The sequence below is a fragment of the Heloderma suspectum genome, chromosome 5 (assembly GCF_057233095.1).
Source record: "Heloderma suspectum isolate Gila_16-S chromosome 5, 16-S_ref, whole genome shotgun sequence".
Taxonomy (NCBI): domain Eukaryota; kingdom Metazoa; phylum Chordata; class Lepidosauria; order Squamata; family Helodermatidae; genus Heloderma; species Heloderma suspectum.
This window is the reverse complement of record NC_139462.1, coordinates 161,120,677-161,142,089: the sequence shown is the minus strand read 5'-3', so window position 1 is coordinate 161,142,089 and position 21,413 is coordinate 161,120,677. Positions and strand designations below refer to the sequence as shown.

Here is a 21,413-nt window from a genome sequence, read left to right as displayed (position 1 = left end):
TCGTGACTTTTTGTACTGTCAAGCATCTCAGTAGAGGTTAATATTTTTAGATTTCTCCCCTAATCCAAGGCAATTACTTGCATCTCCCTGTCAGGGTGGACACTAAGCCCACAGAATCCCAGAGTAGTTCTGATTCTGAGGAAGAGCAGCCGCTCCTGGGAGCAGCGCTCATCCTTCCCAGGGCGAACAGCTGGCAGAGATTCCTCCCACCGGCATTCCTAGCATAGATAGCAGTCCCGGGAGTGAGAAAGCACGGGAAGCAGACTTGCTGGACGTGTGACGCCGACGCAGGGAGCGGCGCCAAATGGAGGGCACAGAAAGGAGGCGTAGTGCCTGGTTGGCACGCAAACAACGGTTGCGCCCAGAGGATCCAAGGGAAAAGGGGAGGGACTCTCCCTAGCCCATAAGTTCAGGGTCTGCCAGTGATTCTCCTTCCAACGGGGACCAACTGTTCCAACTTAGGGCATAGGTACTCTGCTGCTCATATCTAGTTGCTAACAGTAGAGTTGTTAAGTTGTAAAAGAGGAATAAAGCTTTGAAAAGATTCCCTTTGTCTGTGTCTGGACTTGGCTACTGGATTAGACTGAGAGAGGCCTCCAAGGAGCCCTTGACACCCTCTTTCTAATTTTTAGTGTGCACACACCATGTGAGGTAGATCAGTCTCTTAAAAGAGTTCTACAACATGAGAAGCTTTACATGGAGATACCCTTGTGCTTAGCTTGGAAGCTGAAACTGATGCAGAATGTGTTGGCCAGGGCCCCAGCCATGCACATATTACACAGGTGTTGAAGCAACTGCACTGGCTGCTTATTAGCTACCAAGCCAAGTTCAAGGTATTGTTGCTGGCACAGAAAGCCCTGAACAACCTGGTTCCAGGTTACCTGTGGACTGCTTTCCCCAATGTAGACCCATGGAATTGCTAATATCATTGAAGGAGACCGATGACTGTCATCTGGCAGCAACTCAGAAGTAGGCCTTCTCTGTGGTGGCACCCACCTTGTGGAATGCCCCTCCCAGTTGGCACCAGGGAGGCACCAACTTGAACGTGTTTTAGGCTCCTAATAAAGACCTCTCTCTTCTCACAGGCATTGCCTGATTGTGCTGTTGAGTTTGTTGTATTGTTGTGTCTTGAGCTTTTTTATTTTAAAAGTTTTAACTGATATATTACCATGATGCTTTTATTTTAATATCTGTTTTGTTCTTTGTACTGTAAACCACTTCAAGATATTATTAGATAAGGCAAGCAGTATATAAAATAAATACATACATACATACATAAATGTGCATTTCGAGACATCAACAAAATACGCCTGAAAAAAACCTCTCACATTCATCCCAAGTCTTTGGGAGGATAAGGTTTGCAAAAATCATGCCACTGGTGAACGGAACAGCCTAATCTATGCAACAAAAAATCTTTAGAAAGATAAATGTGATGAATATCCCAAATCTGAGGGGTATTTCACCAGAAAGATATAACTATGTACAAATGACCTCAGTTAATCTTATATGTTCCATCCAAGGCTCTTTGGTGATTTGCAGGCTTCCATACATATACAACATCCACTTTCTCGTAGCAGAAGTGAAATATTCTGGTCTTAACTGGCACTAAGCTCCTGCACGACCACACCAACATCACTCATGACTGACCTTACACAAGGTTTACATTTCAACAAACATGATCTTTCTAAAATATATTTAAAACTGAGCTGCCATAATTGTAGTTCTAAAATATTATCTATTTGAGAATGAGTATTTTTTTTTAATTTCATTTCTATACTGCCCAATAGCTGGAGCTCTCTGGGCAGTTCACAAAAGTCCTCTTTGATACAGATCATATACAGATCATAACTTCCATATACAGACTATAATTTCCATTTTGGATTAGCCCATTTAGGAAGGCTGCTGTAGATTTTAACAAAACGGGCATACAAATAATATAGTGATTCTCCTCATGCTCCTAAAAACCTAATCTAAGTTGTATGTGACTTGGACTGGAATGAGCCATACTGTTTGATCTTAATTTCTTCATATTTTATTTCAGTTATACAAATATATGTGCAGCTAGAGAGGGGAAATTTGGAGCATTACCTTGTGTTCATATTGTTGCTTCATTTTTATCCTAGCTTAATGCCCTCAGCTAGTGACCTTAGACCTTATCCTAGCTTAATGCCCTCAGCTAGTGACCTTAGAAACTGACTAGAAAACTAAAGAAGTAACATTTAAAACTTCTAGAAGCAGAAGTTAATGGGTATGTCTCTAGGGAAGCAGCAACCACATCTTTTTAGGTTTTGCTTCCATCTGAAGCCATCTATGTTATGGGAAAACAATTTAAATTATCATCAGGAACAAAAAAGCATGCAACTCTATAGATGACATCTTATTCTATAGCTATGTAAATTAGTTCCTTCTAATGTTGTGAAAATCTATGTTAAGGAAATAATAGGGCTCCCAGTTGAAGTTGTATATGATATATTCTAGGATCCTCTCCTAGCATATTGAATCAAAAAAATTTTTTAAGACCCTCACAACTGGATATAAATTGACTGGCACCAGAGGCCTCCAAACGGGCCAGTTTGCATGATCAAACAAGCAATTGTGGTTTAAATAAGCTACGGTGGCTTGTTTTAATCCATGGCGTGCCATTTCCCTAATTACCCAACCAATTACAACAAACCATGGGTTTATTTGAGGGTTGCTTCCCCTTCAAACAAGCCATGTTCCCCAGGTTAAGATGACATGACAAGCTGTGCCCATATAAGGTGATTAGGGTAGTGGCGCCTGGCAGCACTGGGGCTTAAAACAAGCCACTGTAACTTATTTTAGCCAAGGTGGCTTGTTTTGATCATGCAAACTAAATCAAATGTGTCTGGAATTTAACAGCTTTATGACAATGAGGAGAAGGTCTTCCTTCTTTTAGAATAACCAAATTCTCTTTTCTGAAGTGAAAGAATTTATGACACCCTACTTAGCATTTGCCTTATACGTTCTGTGCTAGAACCTGGACACTTAAAATTCCATTATCCTACTAAATTTCACTATTATCATCTGTAAAAACCTTTTTTTTAACAGCCTTTCATTACTCCCCTCTTTTCCCAAGACCTATGTTCTAGTCCCACAAAATGCTCATTCCTTTGTTCTCCAATTTCTTTTCCCTGTTGGTAAAGATGTTGGAGGAATCTGTTAGGGGGGTGAAGGTTGCGAAGCTTTCAACAGCTCCTCCCCCTAGACTCCAGCTTGGTCTGTATCAAGTCAGGCTAGCTCACAGATTTTTTTTTCTTTTTAATCGTCATTTATACAAATTGCAGCCACAATTTGCACAATTTACATACATTTTGGCTGTAATTTGCTTAATTTGTGCAAATTGCAGCCATAATATCCTTAGTTTTGTGAAACTGCACCTGCGATTTTTCAGGGGAAAAGCCTGCGGCTCGCCTTGCAAATACAAGCTGAGGCAGGGGCTCTGGGGAAACCCAGTGAGCCCCAAAAGGGCCAGACTTCCCTGCAATGGCCATCCCTACCTTTTGGCTCATACTTCAAACTACACTTCTATTTCTTCTTCCTCAGCTTTCAACTCTTCCCCTTGTTATAGTTCACACTATTTCCTCCTCCCTTCTGGGTCTTCTACTCTTTAAAGGCACATGTTAAACTTTTCTTTGAGTCTTGTTTTGCAGTAAATCCTGGAATATGTTATGTGCCCTTCTAGGACAGTCATGTATGATGATGATGATGATGATGATGATTTATATTTCTATGCTGCCTCATAGCCAAAGCTCTCTGGGCGGTTTACAAAAGTTAAAACATTAAAATACAATATACAAAGTTTAAAAGCCATTTACATAAAAACATATGAGCAATATATACAAACAACATATAACTAAAAGCAACTTCGAACTAAAAACTTTTTTTAAAAAAATTCAACAATAAAAACACAGCTTAAAACAACACTGCTTAACAGTATACAAAAGTCAGCAAAAGGAACAAGAGTTCTAAAAAGGGAAGGGCTGCCAGAATAATAGAGTCTTTAATGCCTGCTTAAAAACCTTCAATGAGGCCAGCAGGCACATTTCAACTGGCAGGTGATTCCACAACTGAGGGGCAGCAAAGGAAAAGTTGCTTTGACTTTTTTGGCCGGGCTCTGCTCTCCCTCTGAGCAGAGCCCGGCCAGCTCCTTGGTATACACCTGAGCTGAGGGCAATGAAGCAAGAGGGGAGACGGCTAGAACGCAGGTGGAGGAAAACTTGTGCTGAGACTGACCGAACACAGGTAAGAGCCCACTATCGAGCCTACTCTGTGGCGGTGAGGGTGGAAAAGAGGCAGTTCTTTTCCACCAGCATTGCATCTCCTCAGTGTCGTCCAGTGGAGCTTTTCCGAGTGGTTCGCGGCCTGTTACATTCTGGGCCAGGGAGAGAGACGGTGGAACCCTCGGAAGCACGCTGTGACAAGTTTGCGCGGCACTTTGAGGATAAAGTCGCTCAGATTCGTCATGAATTGGACACCACCATTAATGCAGTTCCATTGGTAGAGGCGTTCAGAGCACCGTCTGGTCCAGTTTTATTGGATGAGTTTCAGTTACTGAGGCCTGAGGATGCGGACAAGGTGCTTGGCCAAGTCCGATCGACCACTTGTGTGCTTGACCCTTGCCCTTCATGGCTTATTAAATCAAACAAGGAGGGGTTGTCTGGCTGGGTCCAGGAGGTTGTAAATTCCTCCTTGAGAGAGGGAGTGGTGCCTGCTGCTTTCAAAGAGGCAGTAATTAGACCACTCCTGAAAAAGCCTAACCTGGACCCAGAGGATGTTAATAATTATAGGCCAGTGGCCAACATCCCCTTCCTGGGCAAGGTGCTTGAGCGGGTGGTTGTAGGACAGCTCCAGGCACTCTTGAATGAAACGGATTATCTAGATCCATTTCAATCAGGCTTCAGGCCTGGTTTTGGAATGGAAACTGCCTTGGTCGCCCTGTGGGATGACCTCTGCCGGGAGAGGGACAGGGGGAGTGTGACCCTGTTGATTCTCCTGGACCTCTCAGCGGCTTTCCATACCATCGACCATGGTATCCTTCTGGATAGGTTGTCTGGGTTGGGAGTTGGAGGCACTGCACTACAGTGGTTCCGCTCCTACTTGGATGGCCGATTCCAGAAGGTGGTGCTGGGGGATTATTGCTCTGTGCCATGGCAATTGTGCCATGGGGTTCCACAGGGCTCTATTTTATCCCCCATGCTGTTTAACATCTACATGAAACCGCTGGGGGAGGTTATCCGGAGGTGTGGGCTGAAGTGCCATCAATATGCGGATGACACCCAGCTCTACCTCTCTTTTTCATCAAACCCAGGTGAGGCAGTGGCTGTTCTGAACCAGTGCCTGGGCACAGTAATGGACTGGATGAGGGCTAATAAACTGAAACTCAATCCAGACAAGACGGAGGTACTGTTAGTGGGTGGTTCGTCTGCCCGGCTAGGTGATATTCAACCTGTTCTGGAGGGGGTTGCAGTCCCCCTAAAGGATCAGGTTCGTAGTTTGGGGGTGCTTTTGGATCCAGAACTGTCACTTGAGGCACAGGTGAACTCAGTGGCATGGAGCACTTTTTATCAGCTTAGGCTGGTATACCAACTACGCCCTTATCTGGACAGAGATAGCCTAGCTACAGTGATCCATGCTCTGATAACTTCTCGTCTGGATTACTGCAATGCGTTATACGTGGGGCTGCCTTTGAAAACGGTCCGGAAACTTCAGCTGGTCCAAAATAGGGCAGCAAGATTGTTAACAGGGACTGGCCTGCGAGCTCATATTACGCCAGTACTTTTCCAGCTGCACTGGCTGCCAGTCCATTTCCGGGCCCGATTCAAAGTGCTGGTGTTAACATTCAAAGCCCTTAACGGCTTGGGGCCAGGTTACCTGAAGGATAGCCTCCTCCCATATGTGCCTGCCCGGACCTTAAGATCATCATCAGCGGCCCTTCTCCGTGAGCCCCTGCCAAAGGAAGTGAGGCGGGTGGCTACTAGGAGGAGGGCTTTTTCTGTTGTGGCACCCCGGCTCTGGAATGAGCTCCCTAGTGAGGTTCACCTGGCGCCTACATTGTACTCCTTTCGGCGCCAGGTGAAGACCTTTTTATTTTCCCAGGCTTTTTAGCTTTCTAAATTTTTATCTTTGCTGTTTTAAATCTGTATTTTAAATTCCTGTACTGCTGCTAGGTTTTATTGTGGTTGTATTGTTATATTGTGGTTTTAATGTTCTATATATTTTAAATTGTTTTATTGTGTGTTGTTTGGTTTTAATTTTTGTGAACCGCCCAGAGAGCTTCGGCTATTGGGCGGTATAGAAATGAAATAAATAAATAAATACATACATACATACATAAGTTGTGGCTGCCAGTCTCACATTAGGCAGCCGCAGCAGAGAGCCCTCAGAGGACCTGACGTGGCAGGCTGGGACGTAGGGGAGAAGGCGCTGCTACAGTACCTTGGACCTAGACCATGTAAGGCTTTAAAGGTAAGAACCAGCACTTTATATTTTGCTCGGAAACAAACTGGCAGCCAGTGTAAAGATTGTAAAACCTGTGTAATATGGTCTCCATGGGACATCCCAGAGACAAACCTGGCTGCCACATTTTGTACCAGTTGAGGTTTCCAAACTAAATATAAAGGCAACCCCAAGTACAGCACATTGCAGAAATCATGCCTAGAGGTTACCAGCACATGCATCAGCGTGACCAGGTCCACATGTTCCAGGAATGGGCTTAGTTGGCATATCAGCCAAAATTGATTACAGGCACTTCTTGCCTCCACCTGGGATGCCAAGAGCAGGGTTGGGTCAAGAAGCACACCCAAGCTACGAACTTGCTCCTTCAGGGGGAGTGCAACCCCATCCAGAACTGGCTGACATATCTCAGTACCTGAATTAGGAACCTTCACAATCAGCACCTCTGTCTTGCCTGGATTCAACTTCAGCTTGTTCTCCTGCATCCAACCCATTACCTACTTCAGGCAATCATTCAGAGGAGGCATACCTTCCTTGGATAAAGATGATAAGGAGAAATACATTTGGGTGTCATCAGCATACTGATAACATTCAGCCCCAAACCTCCTGATGATTTCTCCCAGTAGTTTCAGGTAGATATTAAACAGCATCGGGGATAGAATGGAGCCCTGAGGGACTCCACATAATAGTTCCTTTTTCAAGGAACAACTATCCCTAAGTGACACCATCTGGAACTGTCCTGAGAGAAAGGAGCAGAACCACTGCAGAGCAGCGCCCCCAACCCCAACTCCCTCAGGCAATCCAGAAGGATACCATGGTTGATGGTATCGAATGCCGCTGAGAGATCCAAAAGAATCAACAGGGATGCACTCCCCCTATCAATTCCCAGGTGAAAATCATCCACCAAGGCAACCATGGCAGTCTCAACTCCATATCCTGTTCTGAAGCCAGTTTGAAATGGGTCCAGACAATCAGTTTCATCCAAGACTGCTTGGAGTTGAATGGATACTGCCTTCTTGATCACCTTGCCCCCAAATGGTAAATTACTTAATGGCCTATAATTCTTGAAGTCTAGGGGGTCAAGGGAAGGCTTCTTCAGAAGCATTCTAACAATTGCTTCTTTTAGACATAATGGAAAATTACCTTCCCTTAGGGAGGCAGTAATAATATTCAGAAAAAGTTGCTTTACCATCTCCCCTCCCTGAACTACAAGCCAGAATGGGCAGGGATCGAGAGAGCAAGTTGTCTTTTTGACCAAACCAAGCAGCTTGTCCACATCATCAGCAGTCACAAGCGGAAAATGATCCAGTTAAATCATGCAAGCAGAGTTGCTGGACACCCCACTGTTGATTTCTGTCCCTACGACAGCGTCCAAGTTGGCTCATATCCGAGAGATTTTATCCGTGAAAACTCATTAAAGGTGTCACAGCGAGCTACCGAAGGCTCTAAGATTGGATTCAGTGTGTGGGGGGCCTGACTCAGCTCCCTAATCACCCTAAACAGCTCAGCTGGCCACGAGTTTGCGGACATGATACATGTAGAGTAGAAAGCTCTCTACGCTGCACGTATCGCCACCTCATAGGTCTTCAAATGATCCCAATGATGTGTCTTGTCAGATTCAAATTGAGTTTTCTGTCATCAGCACTCTAGTCGTCATCCTTGCCGCTTCAGCTTCCTCAGTTCTTCTGTAAAGCATGGAACTTGTTTGGAAGTGGGTAGGAGAGGACATCTAGCAGCAACAATGTCAATGACCTTGGTCAGATCTTCATTCCACACAGAGACCAGGGACTTGACAGGATTGGCGGCAGCACCAGCCAAGAAACCCCCCAAGGCATTTTGGAAACGCAGTGGATCCGTCAGACTTCGGGGGTGGACCATCTTAGTTGGTCCTCCACTCCTATGGAAGTGGGTAGTAGCTGTGATACTCCATCCATGACGACCTAGAGACAGATAGAACCTCCACCCACAGATCATTCTCTTGACTGGAGCAGAAGATCAAATCGAGAGTGTGACTAGCTTCATGTGTTGGCCCCTTGACCTCCTGGGACAGGCCCATGGTTGTCATGTTCGCCATGAACTCCTGGGCTACACCTGGAAAACTGGACCTGAGGGGGATGTTGAAGTCACCCAGGACTAAAAGCCTTGGTGACTCCAACACCAGCTCCGAGACCAGCTCTGTGAACTCAGTTATGGACTCTGTTAGGTAGCGGGATGGCTGGTACACTAACAGAATCCCCAATCTGTCCCTAGTCCCGAAGCTGAGGTATACACACTCGATGTGAGCCAGCTCCTTCACAGTGAGTCTGGTCCAGGGGATGTTATCTTTGAGGACCACTGCTACTCTACCTCCACTTCCGCTTCTCCTTACCTGATCTACCACAGAGTACCCAACCAGGAGAACATGCGTCCATAGAGTCCCACTTATCTCCCCCAGCCAAGTCTCTGTAATGCATACCAGGTCAACCTTTTCATCCAAGATTAAATCATGGATAGTTGCAATCTTATTCCGGACTGACCTGGCATTGCAAAGGAGTGGGCAAATATTCTGCAGGTGGCTTGGCCTGCTCCGAAGGTACCTGGGCTGACAGGGCAACCAGAAGGCTGGGTAGGTGTAAAGTACCTGTCCTCCCTCTTTGTATGAGCTTTTGCTCTGCCAGCACCATATCTCCCCATGCCCCCCACCACTGTTATTGCCTTCCCTACACACATAATGCTTTGTCTCAGAAAAGACATCAAACTCAGCAACATTCAGCAGAAGAAAACAGTCAAGCTCAACATCCCATCTCTCACCTGGAATGTACCCTAACACTCCACTCCCATCTCTCACCCGGGGGGGGGGGGGCACACACAATTCAATACCAGCAGGCTCTCATCCTGGGGTATAAAATCAGTTTCCTTTCACCCATAAAAATAATAAAGAGTCTAACTGGAAACAAGCAAAACACATTCAAAGGCCACTCCCCCCCAAACAACCCGAGAAATCTCCCCTTACACCCCACAACAGGAAGAGAAAGAAGGGAAACAGAGAGAGAGAAAACCAAGGGATATGGCCCTCGCCCTCATTGCCCCCTGAAGTGGCTCCCCCAAAGGGGCAACCCCCCTTCAGTGTTGCCCACTTTGGGGGCGCCACTGCCCACATCGGCTTCCCTTAAGTCTGGCTCCCTGGAGGGACAGCCAATGGCTGGATGCCAAACACTCCCCAGAGACCCAGGTCTTCAGCTGTTTCTGGAGCCAGAGATAATGAGCCCTTCCCAAGGCCAGACAGACTGCTGTAGCATTGGTGAAGGAGCAGGGAGTTGACACTGGCATGGGAAAAGAACTCCCACCTGCTCCTCAGATGAAATCCCCTGTTGCCACAGTTCTTGCTCTGCAGTCTGTAAGAAAGTACATACTGGCAAAGCGTATTCTATGGCTTTGTACCTTACCCCTTTTCTTGATAAAGAACATAACGTAAGAAGAGCTGTGCTGGATCAGACCAAAAGCCTACCTAGTCTAGCACTTTGTTCGCACAGTGGACAGCCAGATGCCTACAGGAAACCCACAAGCCGAATATGAACATAACGGCACCTTTCCCCCTCAGTTGTGTTTCCCAGCAACTGATACTGAGAGGCATACTGCCTCTGATACTGGAGATAATATACAGCCATCATGACTAGTAGCCATTGATAGCTTTATCTCCACGAATTTGTCTAATCCCCTTTTAAAGCCATGCAATTTGGTGGTCATCACTACATTTTCCAATAGTAAATTTCATCGTTGAGCTTCCATTTTATATGTTCTGAATCCCCCACCATTCAGCTTCACTTGATGACTCTGGATTCTAGTATTATGAGAAGGGAAAAACTTCAGTCTATGCACTTTCTCCACACCATGCATTATTTTGGATGCCTCTATCATGCCTTTCTCATTTGGACGACTATATCATGCCTTACTCATTTGGACGACTCTATCATGCCTTACCTTACTCATTTAGGGCAGTCAAAAAATACCAGCATATTTTAGCTTAAAGTTCTTACTGCCAGTAAATAAGTCTTACGAGAGGCATTTCAGTCTTCTGTTACAGGGAAGAAATCATGCAAAAGCTGGGAAACCACCAAACAATAGGCAGTCAGGAGTGTGGAGAAAGTAAAAACCACCTGGTGATGTGTGAAAGGGGACATGGCCATTTGGGGAACCGCAGAGGGCCAGATTACAGGCCTCAGTTTTAACACCCCTGCTATAGAAGTTTGTATCGAGAGATTACCATATCCCACTGGTTCTCTCCAATCCACCAGGGTTCCATTATGCCCACTATATCTATGTTCTCCATTAAAACGAAGCACTCCAAATCTCCCATCTTGGCTTGGAGGCTTCTAGGATTAGCCTAAAACACTTATACACAATGTCTCTTCCAGATGATGCTCCCATGTGCATTTCCCCCACAACCCTTTACTATAACACTTAAAAAGTGGTGTGATCTTAATGCTGCTTCCAAATGATCTAATAACTCACTAAATAGGTAACATATTATTTCCTTATAACTGGGACCTCACATTTCCTAATAAGGTAGACATAATTTATAATAACATCTAAAAAATGCAATGTTCTTTCAAACTGAATGACTGTGTAATGGCACAGTCTACAACACCTTTTTATCCTGATATTTTCATTTTGAATCACCTCTGCTTAGGGTGATTATAGCAACATATGAAGCAACATATAATTTTTATTTTCATTTAAAAACTCATATTTCATTGCAAATACACACACACACACACACCCATCCATCCATCCATTTGAGGACTACAACTAAGAAGTGATTTAATAAGACAAAATTAGAGCTGACAACAAAGGATCAGTTTGAAGAAATATTAAATGTGCTTGAACTCCCACAGCATGTTCTATGGAAGATATATGTTACCTGTCAGGAATGAATCCGAGCGTGTGGAGATGTCTGGCAGCTCAGATTTGGAATCAGAATGGGAACAGCAAGAACAGAAGGAAGCACTCTCCCTAGTGAGCCCAGATACGGCAAGACTTTCTTCCCAAGACCTTGACACACAGTTGGCCCAGGCTGAACTGCTCCCCCATTCCTCCATCATGACAACTCAAGTTTCAGAGGAGGAGGAGGGTGAGAGGCGTGACTTGAGGGATGCTAGGGTCCATTGTAGAGTGAAGTGGGAAAAGTTAAGGGAAAGGCTCAGACAATCAGGTTGGCCACTCGTAGAAGCCAATGTAGGAGGGAGCTACCCTAAGGGAGGGGCATCCCTGCAAAGCTAGTCTGGCTGTGAAGTTCATGCCCAAACTGCTGGTAACTTCTCTAACTTCCACTTCGTATCCTCTATTGATATTTGTAGATGTGTGGATTAGCTGGTTCTACACGGTCTGAGAGTTTCTTAGAATCAGCATTTGTAAAGAAGCGAGTTGTTTACTAATAAAGTAGTGTTGGCCTGAAGCTTTGTTTCCTAGAGTGTTTTGATTGCGAAGGGAGGGGACAAAGAAACACGACATTACCAAATTTCTATTTTCTATATCTTCTACCTTCTTTCTCTCTTCTTTGCCTACGGAACCTACATTGTTCCGCCATCAGCTAAAACTCAACAATAGGTAGTTTGACCCCAAAGAGATCTATGGAGAAGAACAATATTTTTTTCCTACCAAAAATAGGTGTTATGTACTTTCAACAAGTCACCAGGCAGAGTAGTATCATGACCTCTGGTTAATGCCAATTAACCATAAAACCTTTTTCATGATCAAAGCAAGAATCACTGACATCTTACAATTATGTATCCAAGGATCCTAGGATCTCAAGTATTTATTTACAGGATATGTCAGGGATGGGGAACATCTGGCCCATGGACATATTTGGCCCACCAAGTTTTTTTCCTAGGTCCCACCACCTCTCTTAAGCCCTGCTCATTTCCCCTGCCCCAGTGCCAATCTACTGCTGGTCAGAGATAAGCTCTTTTCTCTGGTCAGCACTAAGAAAGGGAGCCTCTCTCAGAGCTGAGCAGGGAAAATGCCACCCCTACCCCATGCACACAGGTGGGGTGAGGAAGGGTGTATGTGAATGGGATGCATGAAAATGTGGGAGGACATGCCAGCAGTAGCTCCACCCACACTGGGCAGTGGCCCCTAACATCCTGGCCCAGGCTGAAAATTGTTCATGCCCCTGGGATATACATATACAATGAAATATGCTGTTTATATCTTACCTGACTAGCCACAAGATAAAGCAACTCTCCAAGGGTAGGTAAAAGGCACTGTTTTAGTTTGCTGTTCCTGAAGTTTTCTCTGATCAATTCAGTCAAGAGAGTAACTGCCTGGAACAACAACAAAAAGAATATTAGAAGGAATAAGATGCAGGATGGAGAATGACAACCACCCACCTTTACAGGAAGGAAAGCAAAGTATACAGAATATGAGATAATCAAATATTCCAAACATCTGCCATTCAGTGATTCATAAGAACGCTACTGGATCAGATGAAGACTCCATCGAGTACAACATCCTGGTTTCAGGATTATATTCAGGATGTAGCATCTAGCCTAGCATTAATACTAAACAAGTTAAGCCATAGTAGTAACTGCCGGCTGCAGGGTAGCACATAAGCACCTCATGACAGGTACCTCTTACAGCATAGTCTTTGCCGCCTTTACAGCTGCTCCTATACAATCCGATGCATGTTTCAAGTCTTCTGCATATATAGCCCCTCTGCAAGTGTGGTTACCACACAATGTAAACAGCTGGCCTCCAAGGAGCGACATCACTTGCATGGTATGGTAACCATACTACAAAGGAACAATGTAAGTTGAAGACGTTCAAGCAGTGTGGGAATAGGCATGGCATGGCAGCAACTGTACTGCTTGAAATACATATGAGTGGAGTCTGATCTATTGCACTGGGTTTGTAGCAGACTAGACTGCATATGCAGATGAGAGGCAAGACCAATGGGGTAGCGATATTCTACTGTCTTCATCTGACCTCATGGCTAATTAAGAGCTACATGGGTTTGTTAGAACTGTGTCAGTGCCTGGGCAACTGTATTGCCCCTGCAGTAGGCTTCAAACTCTTAATTTAGAGGTGCCAAGACAGTAATAAATCAGACCCAGGTTAACTTACAAGGAGATACTTTATTGAGTACAATCAGCACACAGGTGTACCCAATGGTTGGATCAGACAGCTTCTCTGAACCCAGAGCCATGGGGTACAATGGGTTTTATACCATAAATGTCAGCAGTGAGGCAGCATAACAACAGCAAGCATTAATTAGTGTTCATTCCCAGCATAAGGAAAACAATCGGAGCTTTCTTAGCACAGACACCTGCAGCTTGGTATAAACGTAGCCTCACTTCCCAGGCACATACTAGGCCCTGATAAGATCCTCTAACTCATTAGTATGGAATGCGCTGAGGCTGCTCTCTATCAACCTTTGGCTCATCCTGGTAAATCAAGAGGCCTGTTAGGGAAAACAGCAGCCAACTGACCAAAGTCAGAGAGCATTATGGGTCATCTAAACCCTTCTAAAACTACTAATGGCTTGGTTCAGGCCTGGGGCCTTACAGCAACCCAGAAACCATGCACAACTGAGGCCACCTTGGATTTTTTTAAAAACATGGCATGAACAAAGATCTTTGGGAATGTGCAAGTTTTGTGGGCCCTTGTCTAGCCACATCATCCAAGCTAAAAAGAGTAGTAATAAGCTAACTATGTGCACGTATTTCTTTTCTTTGGTATCCCCTTACTCTTTTATTATTAAAAATATTTGATTAAACTACATGTGGTTATTACTAGATATTCATGCGTCATGAAAAGGATTACCCTGCTTGCTTGACTTTACTTTTCTTTTTCTTTTTTAAACCAGGGGCTTATGCTCAGATCAGGCCAGGGGAATATAAAACTCAAGCTGGTACAAACAAGAACATCCCAAGACAGTTCTTTCTTTCAGCGTCTGAACACTGTTAGGTATCTAGGGAGGCCAGTACTAATATCCTGGTGGTGGTAGCTACTCAAAAGTAGTACTTCCTAGCAGATAAATATTCCCCCAAGAGTGGTTGCAATGGAGTGTGATAGGCAGAACCTCGTACATTATGGCCAAGAACAGTTACATAATGGAATGGCTCCTATAATGGGGAGAAAAAATTCTGCTTCAGGAAAAGACCTAATGGGAATTCTCTGTTTCTGGGTAAAACAAGAACTAGGAAATCATATGCAATATTTTTTTTAAAATACTCCCTAGAAGGTAATAAGAGTTGCCTAACTGAATTATTTCATGTGTGAATCTCCTTACAACAATCTGTTTGCAATACTCTCCTTCATACTTAAACTATTTAGCATATTAGAACTTCTGAAAAATATAGTATTAACTGTCATTGTACCACTTTGAAATATATTCACAAGCTCAAGAAAATATTGGCGTTATCGCACTGCCACCTTTGGGGTGACACATCTAATGGTTATTATTCTCCTTCTTATAGAAACATTTTAATAAACATTCTTATAAAAATATTAAGCTTCCTTCTTATAAAATATTTCACTTATCTTCACTTTAGATATGAAGAGTGTCAATTGCCAGTAGAAGTAAATGCACACTTACTCAAAGGCAGTAAACTATCAGCAAAGAATTGTTCAGTAGTGCTGAAGTGATATTAAAGACAAGTGATCAAATTCTATACTGTTAACCAAATGCATTCCAGTGTCTTCAACAGTTAAAAGGCCTAAAATAAAAATTGGCATTATCTGGCTAATCAAGTCAAAGTTCAACAAGAGAAGTACTAGAAGAAACAAAAACCTTTCTTTTTTACTGATGGGTTTTTGACTGAATTTAATTTTCTAGACAGTTGAATTGTATAAAAGCAGGCTGCTTATCCAGACGTTGACAAACAATGCATGAGAACTAGAGTCTACTTGACAGTGAGTTTTTCAGGATAACGTAAACAGATGGGTATTTAAAATAGTAGAATAAACCCATGGTGAAGGAAGTTCTGTACTTTTCTCTCAAATGTGATGGATTTTTTAAAAAATGTATCAATCACTATGTATGGTGGGTTGTTGACTTGTGTTAATCTGCATGTAGGAAAGCACAAAACATTGGGTTGGATCTAGACTTATACAGGAACAGGGTCTGGACAGCACGATAATCCACACTGGATTCAATAATAAGCCACCATGGCTTATTTAACCCATCATGGGTTATCATGGTGTCTGTTGGGAATTTTTTAATCCATGATGGTTTATTTGGCCAAAATAAGCCACCCTGATAACCCACGGTCTGCAGTAAGGATTATTTAACCCACGGCGGGTTACCCTATTGTCTGGTGCTCAGCATGGTGTATTCCGATCGCCTAGAGGCAAGAGCAGTCAAAACCATTCTGGCCACCCTGCTCCAGCCTGCGCAGCTCTTTTTCCAAGATCGGAGAAGCAGTCGAGGGACAAGCACAGACTTCCCTGAAACCGCACCACAGTTACAAAATGACACCTTTCCCCAAGTACAATGACAGCCTTGAACTATTGTGCTACCCCACTACAGCAAAGTTACACAGTGACAGGCTTCCCTGTGTCAGGAGCGCCCTAGCTGCCTCTTACAGTCCCCTCCAATAGCCAACTCAAAACACAGACGAAAAGGATACTTTCCACGGCTTTATTCCTTTTACAACTTAATGACTCTTTCAGATGCTAATCACCAACAACTAAGCAAGGAACTGCACTGGGGCAGTTAGCAGAGTAGCCTAAGCTCCAGGTAAGGCAGTTGGTCCCCGTTTGAAGAAGGGCAGGAAGATTCTGAACTTATGGGCTATGGAGAGGTCCTCCCTCTTACCCTTGGGTCCTCGGGACGTGACCGTTGTTTTAGCACCAAGAGAGCAGAGCGCCTCCTCTCAGCACCCTCCATCTGGCGCCACTCCCTGTGTCTGCGCCAAGCGTCCAGCAAGGCCCCATTCCCGGCTCTCTCACTGCCAGGGTCACTATCTCTCTCAGGAATGCAGGCAGGAGGAATCTCTCCCTGCCGCTGTGCCTGTGAGAGATGAGCGAGCTCCTCTCCCATGGGTTGTTGCTCTTCCTCAGAATCAGAACTGCTCTGGGGCTCTATGGGCTCAGTTTCCACCTGATACCCTGATCACTTCTTTGAAACTGCTCAACTTGAGAAATAGGGGAAAACAGGGGAATAGGGAAAGAACTGCTCACTTTTCCATGAAGAAGTGCAGTTCTGCAATTATCCACTACAGCATCTGGAGGCTTCCCATGAGGGCACCCCATCTGTGCAATTTCGCCCCATTTCAGCAAGCTGTCAGGGAGTTATAGCCCCCACCTCCTTTTTCCTTCTCTGGTCAGTTTACCATGAAAAACTAAAATGGCTATTGGGGGAATGCGCAATTGAGCTTTTCTGCAATTTTGCTTTTGTGCAATTTCACTTTGATGCTAAAGTGCAATGGTGAACACAAGTAGCTCTGCCAGCAGTGTTGGGTGTAGTGTGTGAAATGCACAGGTCCACTTTATTGTCATAGTTTTGGCCATAATAGCATCTATGCCAGCAATGGCTATGGGGGGAAATGCGCAATTGAGGCTTTTGTCCTGATCCCGCAAACCCCCAAGGGTTTATTTGTGCTACCCACTTTTTGTTCCACCTGGGATTTTCCCTCCTCTGGGGTAACTGTGCAGGGTTTTGATGCTGCATCACGTGCCTCCCAACTAGGAGGGAGGCAACAATCCTGCAATTTGGTCCCAATCCTGCAAACCTCCAAGGCTATATAGCTGCCACTCCCTTTTTGGTGCACACAGGATTTCCTCTCCTTTCTGAGTAATCACACAGGGTTTGATGGTGTGTCAGGTGCCTCCCAACTAGGGGAGGCTGTGTATGACATTTGGTCCTGATTCTGCAAACTTCCAGCACTTTAGATCCACCACCTCCTTTTTGGGGTGATGCTGAAAGCACTGAATTAAGCCCCTGAACTTCATCCCACACCTCTCCCCTCTCATTGGGATATTGTGGAAGGTTAAAACAGGTTGATGCAGTGTTGTCAATGGGGGAAACAGCGCCACTGCTCAGGCAGGAGGACCGCAGTGGGACAGGGGATGTGGGGATGACTCAGATTACACACAGTAGCTTAATAAGCTACTTACAGTAGCTTATTAGCCCAGTCATGTGGCAGGGCATCGTGGACTATTTCAAAAATAAGCTACTGTGAGTAGCTTATTAAGCCACCATTGGTTAAAGCGATGTCCAAACGCGGCCATGGAGTACTAATTTCAATGCGTCTACTCTAGGTATGACTAGGGATGTACGAATCACTTACCTGGTTCCGTTCGGGGCATCCACTGGGGGGGGAGGCGCTCTGACCCTCCCCCCGAATCCTGCCCGGCGCACTCTGCTCCGCGGTGGCTCTGCGGAGCAGCCAGCCAGGGCTGTCCGCAGCCAGACTTCCGGCCGCAGACGGGCTGCTGCAGATGCAAATGGCCGCCGCTGTAGCGGCAGCCATTTGTGTCCTTCCAGGCTGCCATGATAGGCTACGTAAGTATTTATGGCGTGTCCCAGGGAGGTACGAAAGTCACTTACCTGTGACGAAATTTGATTCGTGGGGGGGGGGAGGCGCCCCGTCCCTCCCCCCCAAATTCCAGCCGGGGGGGAGGCGCCCCATCCCTCCTGCCACGGAGCCTGCCGGCCGGGTCTGCAAATGGTGGCGGCTGTAGCCGCCGCCGTTTGCATCCCTGCAATCAGCCGTGATAGGCTACATAAACATTTACATAGCCTATCACGGTATTTTTTAAAAATCTAGCCGTGATAGGCTATGTAAACATTTACATAGCCTATCACGTTTTTTTTTTTAACTTGGAAATGGCAGCGGCAGCAGCTGGTCGGAAAACCGGCCGCCGGAGCCGCCACCGCCGCCAGGGAGATCCACCGAAGGTAAGTCCCATCCCGGGGGGGCAGACCATTTCACCACCGATTTCGGGGGGCTGAATGCGCTGGCATTCGGCCTCCCCAAGATTCATGGCGAAATTCTCTGACATCCCTACGTGCCCCCCACCAAAAAAACGGCGTACGCAAATGGCAGCGGCTACGGCAGCCGCCATTTGCGTTTCCTATTTCTCGCCGTTCTAGCCTACATATATATTTACGTAGGCAATTATGGCGAAAAAAAAGGGAACCACAAATAGCGTAGTGGGCCCTATTTGCATTTCTTTTTTTTTCCGCCGTAAAAGCCGACGTAAATATTTACGTAGGATAAAACGGCGGGGGAAAAAAGGACGCAAATAGTGCCCACTATGCTATTTGCGGTTCCCTTTTTTTTCCACCGTAATTGCCTACATAAATATTTATGTAGGCTAGAACGGTGAAAAATAGGGAACACAAATGGCGGCTGCCGTAGACGCCGCCATTTGCGTACGCTGGTTTGTTTTGGTTTTTTTAGGGGTTAGCCGTGATAGGCTACATAAATTCTTACATAAATTACATAAAGGACAGCAATGGAGGCCGCAGCAGCCCAGCCGCGGCCGGCCAGGAAACCAGCCGCCGCTGCCAGAACTGCCGCCGCCGAATCCGCCCCAGGTAAGTTCCATCCCGGGGGATTCCGCGGGGGGCGGGCGGGGGGGCAGGAGGCCGTTGGAATCCGTGGCGGAATTCTCTGCCATCCCTAGGTGTGACTAAGTCTGGCTCCAACCTGCTGATAACAAGTTTGTTTCCTCAATTAACATATCTGTCCACAGATGGGTGTGTGTGTGTGTGTGGGGGGGGGTATGTATGTGTGTGTGTGTGTGTGTGTGTGTGTATATATATATATATATATATATATATATGGCAGTAACCATTGCATGCATCTATTTGCCAGGGGCCGTGTTGTCAAAAAGCGTTTTACCAAAAATCATCATGTCCTTTGATCTGAACGCATGGAGACAAGAAGCATATGAATGGAAGACTTCCTGGAAGGCAGACACTGATTTTACTTTAAATTTCAAACTGACCTATTTATTTTATTTATTTGTTATTTGGAATATTTATATAGCACTTTTCAACAAAAGGTTCTTTTAGCAGTTAACATAGCACAAAGAAGCCTGCAAATATATATCAGCGAAGTTGTTTATAGTCAAATCAGGGGCAGGCCTCCAAATATACGTTGTCCATCCTAGTACAGACACACTCACCCTACTCCTGATGTTTATGCAGATTCTAGCTGTCTTGGCCTTGGAATGGGGTAGAGCAACTGCTCCCTGCACAACAGGTGCTCAAGGATTTCATTGCATTTTTTATGCAAACCAATCTGATTCCCACTTCCTGGACTAATATGCAGATAGAAAAGCAGTTGTTTTTCACAATTCTCCAAATTTTATGATAAAATAAAATTTCTCCATTCAACAAATGCATCAAAATGCATCTGAAATGCATATTTTGTGGGAAAATACATTAAAAATGTGAATTTTCATGCACTTAAGACAAAAGTTAGCAGACTGATTCCAAAACAAGATGGCATGGCCTTGTGAATGAATACATCCCTACCCTGTCATCCCTACCCTGGACACATTTACCTCTCCCTGCCCCGCCCAAATCTGGGAGCACTACGGTACAGATCAGGGTTGGTCGTACCACCCAGCTCTTCTCACAGACACCTGGCTTTCTGCTACATGTTATCACCTGTCTCTGTTACAGAAATAGACATGCAGTTGTGACTGTATCACGTTATGAATATGTAGATTTGCTTTAATACATATGTTCCAAAGGAGTGATGATTCAATTGGTTTAAGCCGAGAGACTGTGCTCCCTTGGAAGTCAGGAAGTATTTATGCATGTTCTGTATCAAAGGCAGGACACACAATAAGGTTTTAAGGAAACAATAAACTTAAACATTACAACTAACTCATATGAAAATTAAAAGGCAAGAGCTCAAACTTAAAGAGCTCTTTATTAAAACTTAAGAGATCAAAGTTGCCACAGGTTACCAGCTTCACATCTAGACAAGTTGATCAATAGTAAAAATAAAATCATTGTTAACCTGCATGTCTGTTTCAGTGAAGATCCCACACTTTTTGCAACAGGGAATCTTAAAATTGCTATTTCTTGCAATGCAAATACTTGGAAAAGATACAAACTGTAAACAGAAATTACATAAGCGATGCTCTAAATCAGGGGCAGGCAACTGTGGCCCTTCAGATGTTTTGACCCTTAACTCCCATCAGACTTCACTATTGGCTATGCTGGCTAGGGCTGAGGGGAGATGTAGCCCTTCCGGTATTTGACCTACAAGTTGCCCACCCATGCTCTAATTATATTGTAAGTGGGGCAAAAAGGTTATGAATGCATGCAAGTTTGAAAAAGTGTTGCACAATTAATAAAGATAAAAAGTAAAACAGTGCCTTAGCAAATCTCATGCAGTTTGATATAGATGTGCTCAATATTTCAGAGTCTCTAGAGTAGGTAATATGGGACATTTTCCTATATATAACTAGTTTCAAAATCTAGCTTCCCCCCCAAAAGTCTTCCCAAATGTGAAAAAAGGGAAGCACAGCAAGCTTTTTGAAGGGAACATCTATTAGCATATTGTCAACATAATTTAAATGATTATAACAGGCCTTGGGAGATATCTCCCCCTTCAGTCTACTAGGATCTGTTTCACACAAGAGTGTAGGTTTTTACAAGAAGGGCCAGGGCGAGATGAGTAAGCAGCTCAGGCTCTCCCCACTGTGAATAAAACTATTGCTGTGAAACAGGATCTATATAACCACTGGGACTGCTTAGCTTAGCGAAAAGGTGAGTGGGGGCTGCCATAATAGAGGTGTACAAAATTATGCATGGTGTGGAGAAAGTGGATAGGGAGACATTTTTCCCTCTCTAATAATACTAGAACCTGGGGTAATCTCATGAAGCTGACTGGTGGAAGATTCAGGACAGATAAAAGGAAGCACCTGTTGATACAGCGCATAGTTAAATTGTGGAATTTGCTACTACAGGATGTAGTGATGCCCACCAATTT

The 21,413-nt window shown here is 44.7% G+C and overlaps 1 protein-coding gene across 12 annotated transcripts in view; it reads right to left on the bottom strand.

Moving 5' to 3' along the window:
* Positions 1 to 21,413, bottom strand: part of ULK4 (unc-51 like kinase 4) — a 367,782-nt gene that overhangs the window by 304,377 nt on the left and 41,992 nt on the right. For all 12 annotated transcript variants that reach the window (XR_014792296.1, XR_014792295.1, XR_014792297.1 and 9 more), the window contains exon 18: positions 12,669 to 12,776. Coding sequence is in view for 9 of the 12 variants with exons in the window: in XM_084858057.1 (XP_084714183.1) it covers positions 12,669 to 12,776 (108 nt within the window). In the remaining 3 variants the exon portion in view is untranslated. The remainder of the gene's footprint in view (positions 1 to 12,668; positions 12,777 to 21,413) is intronic.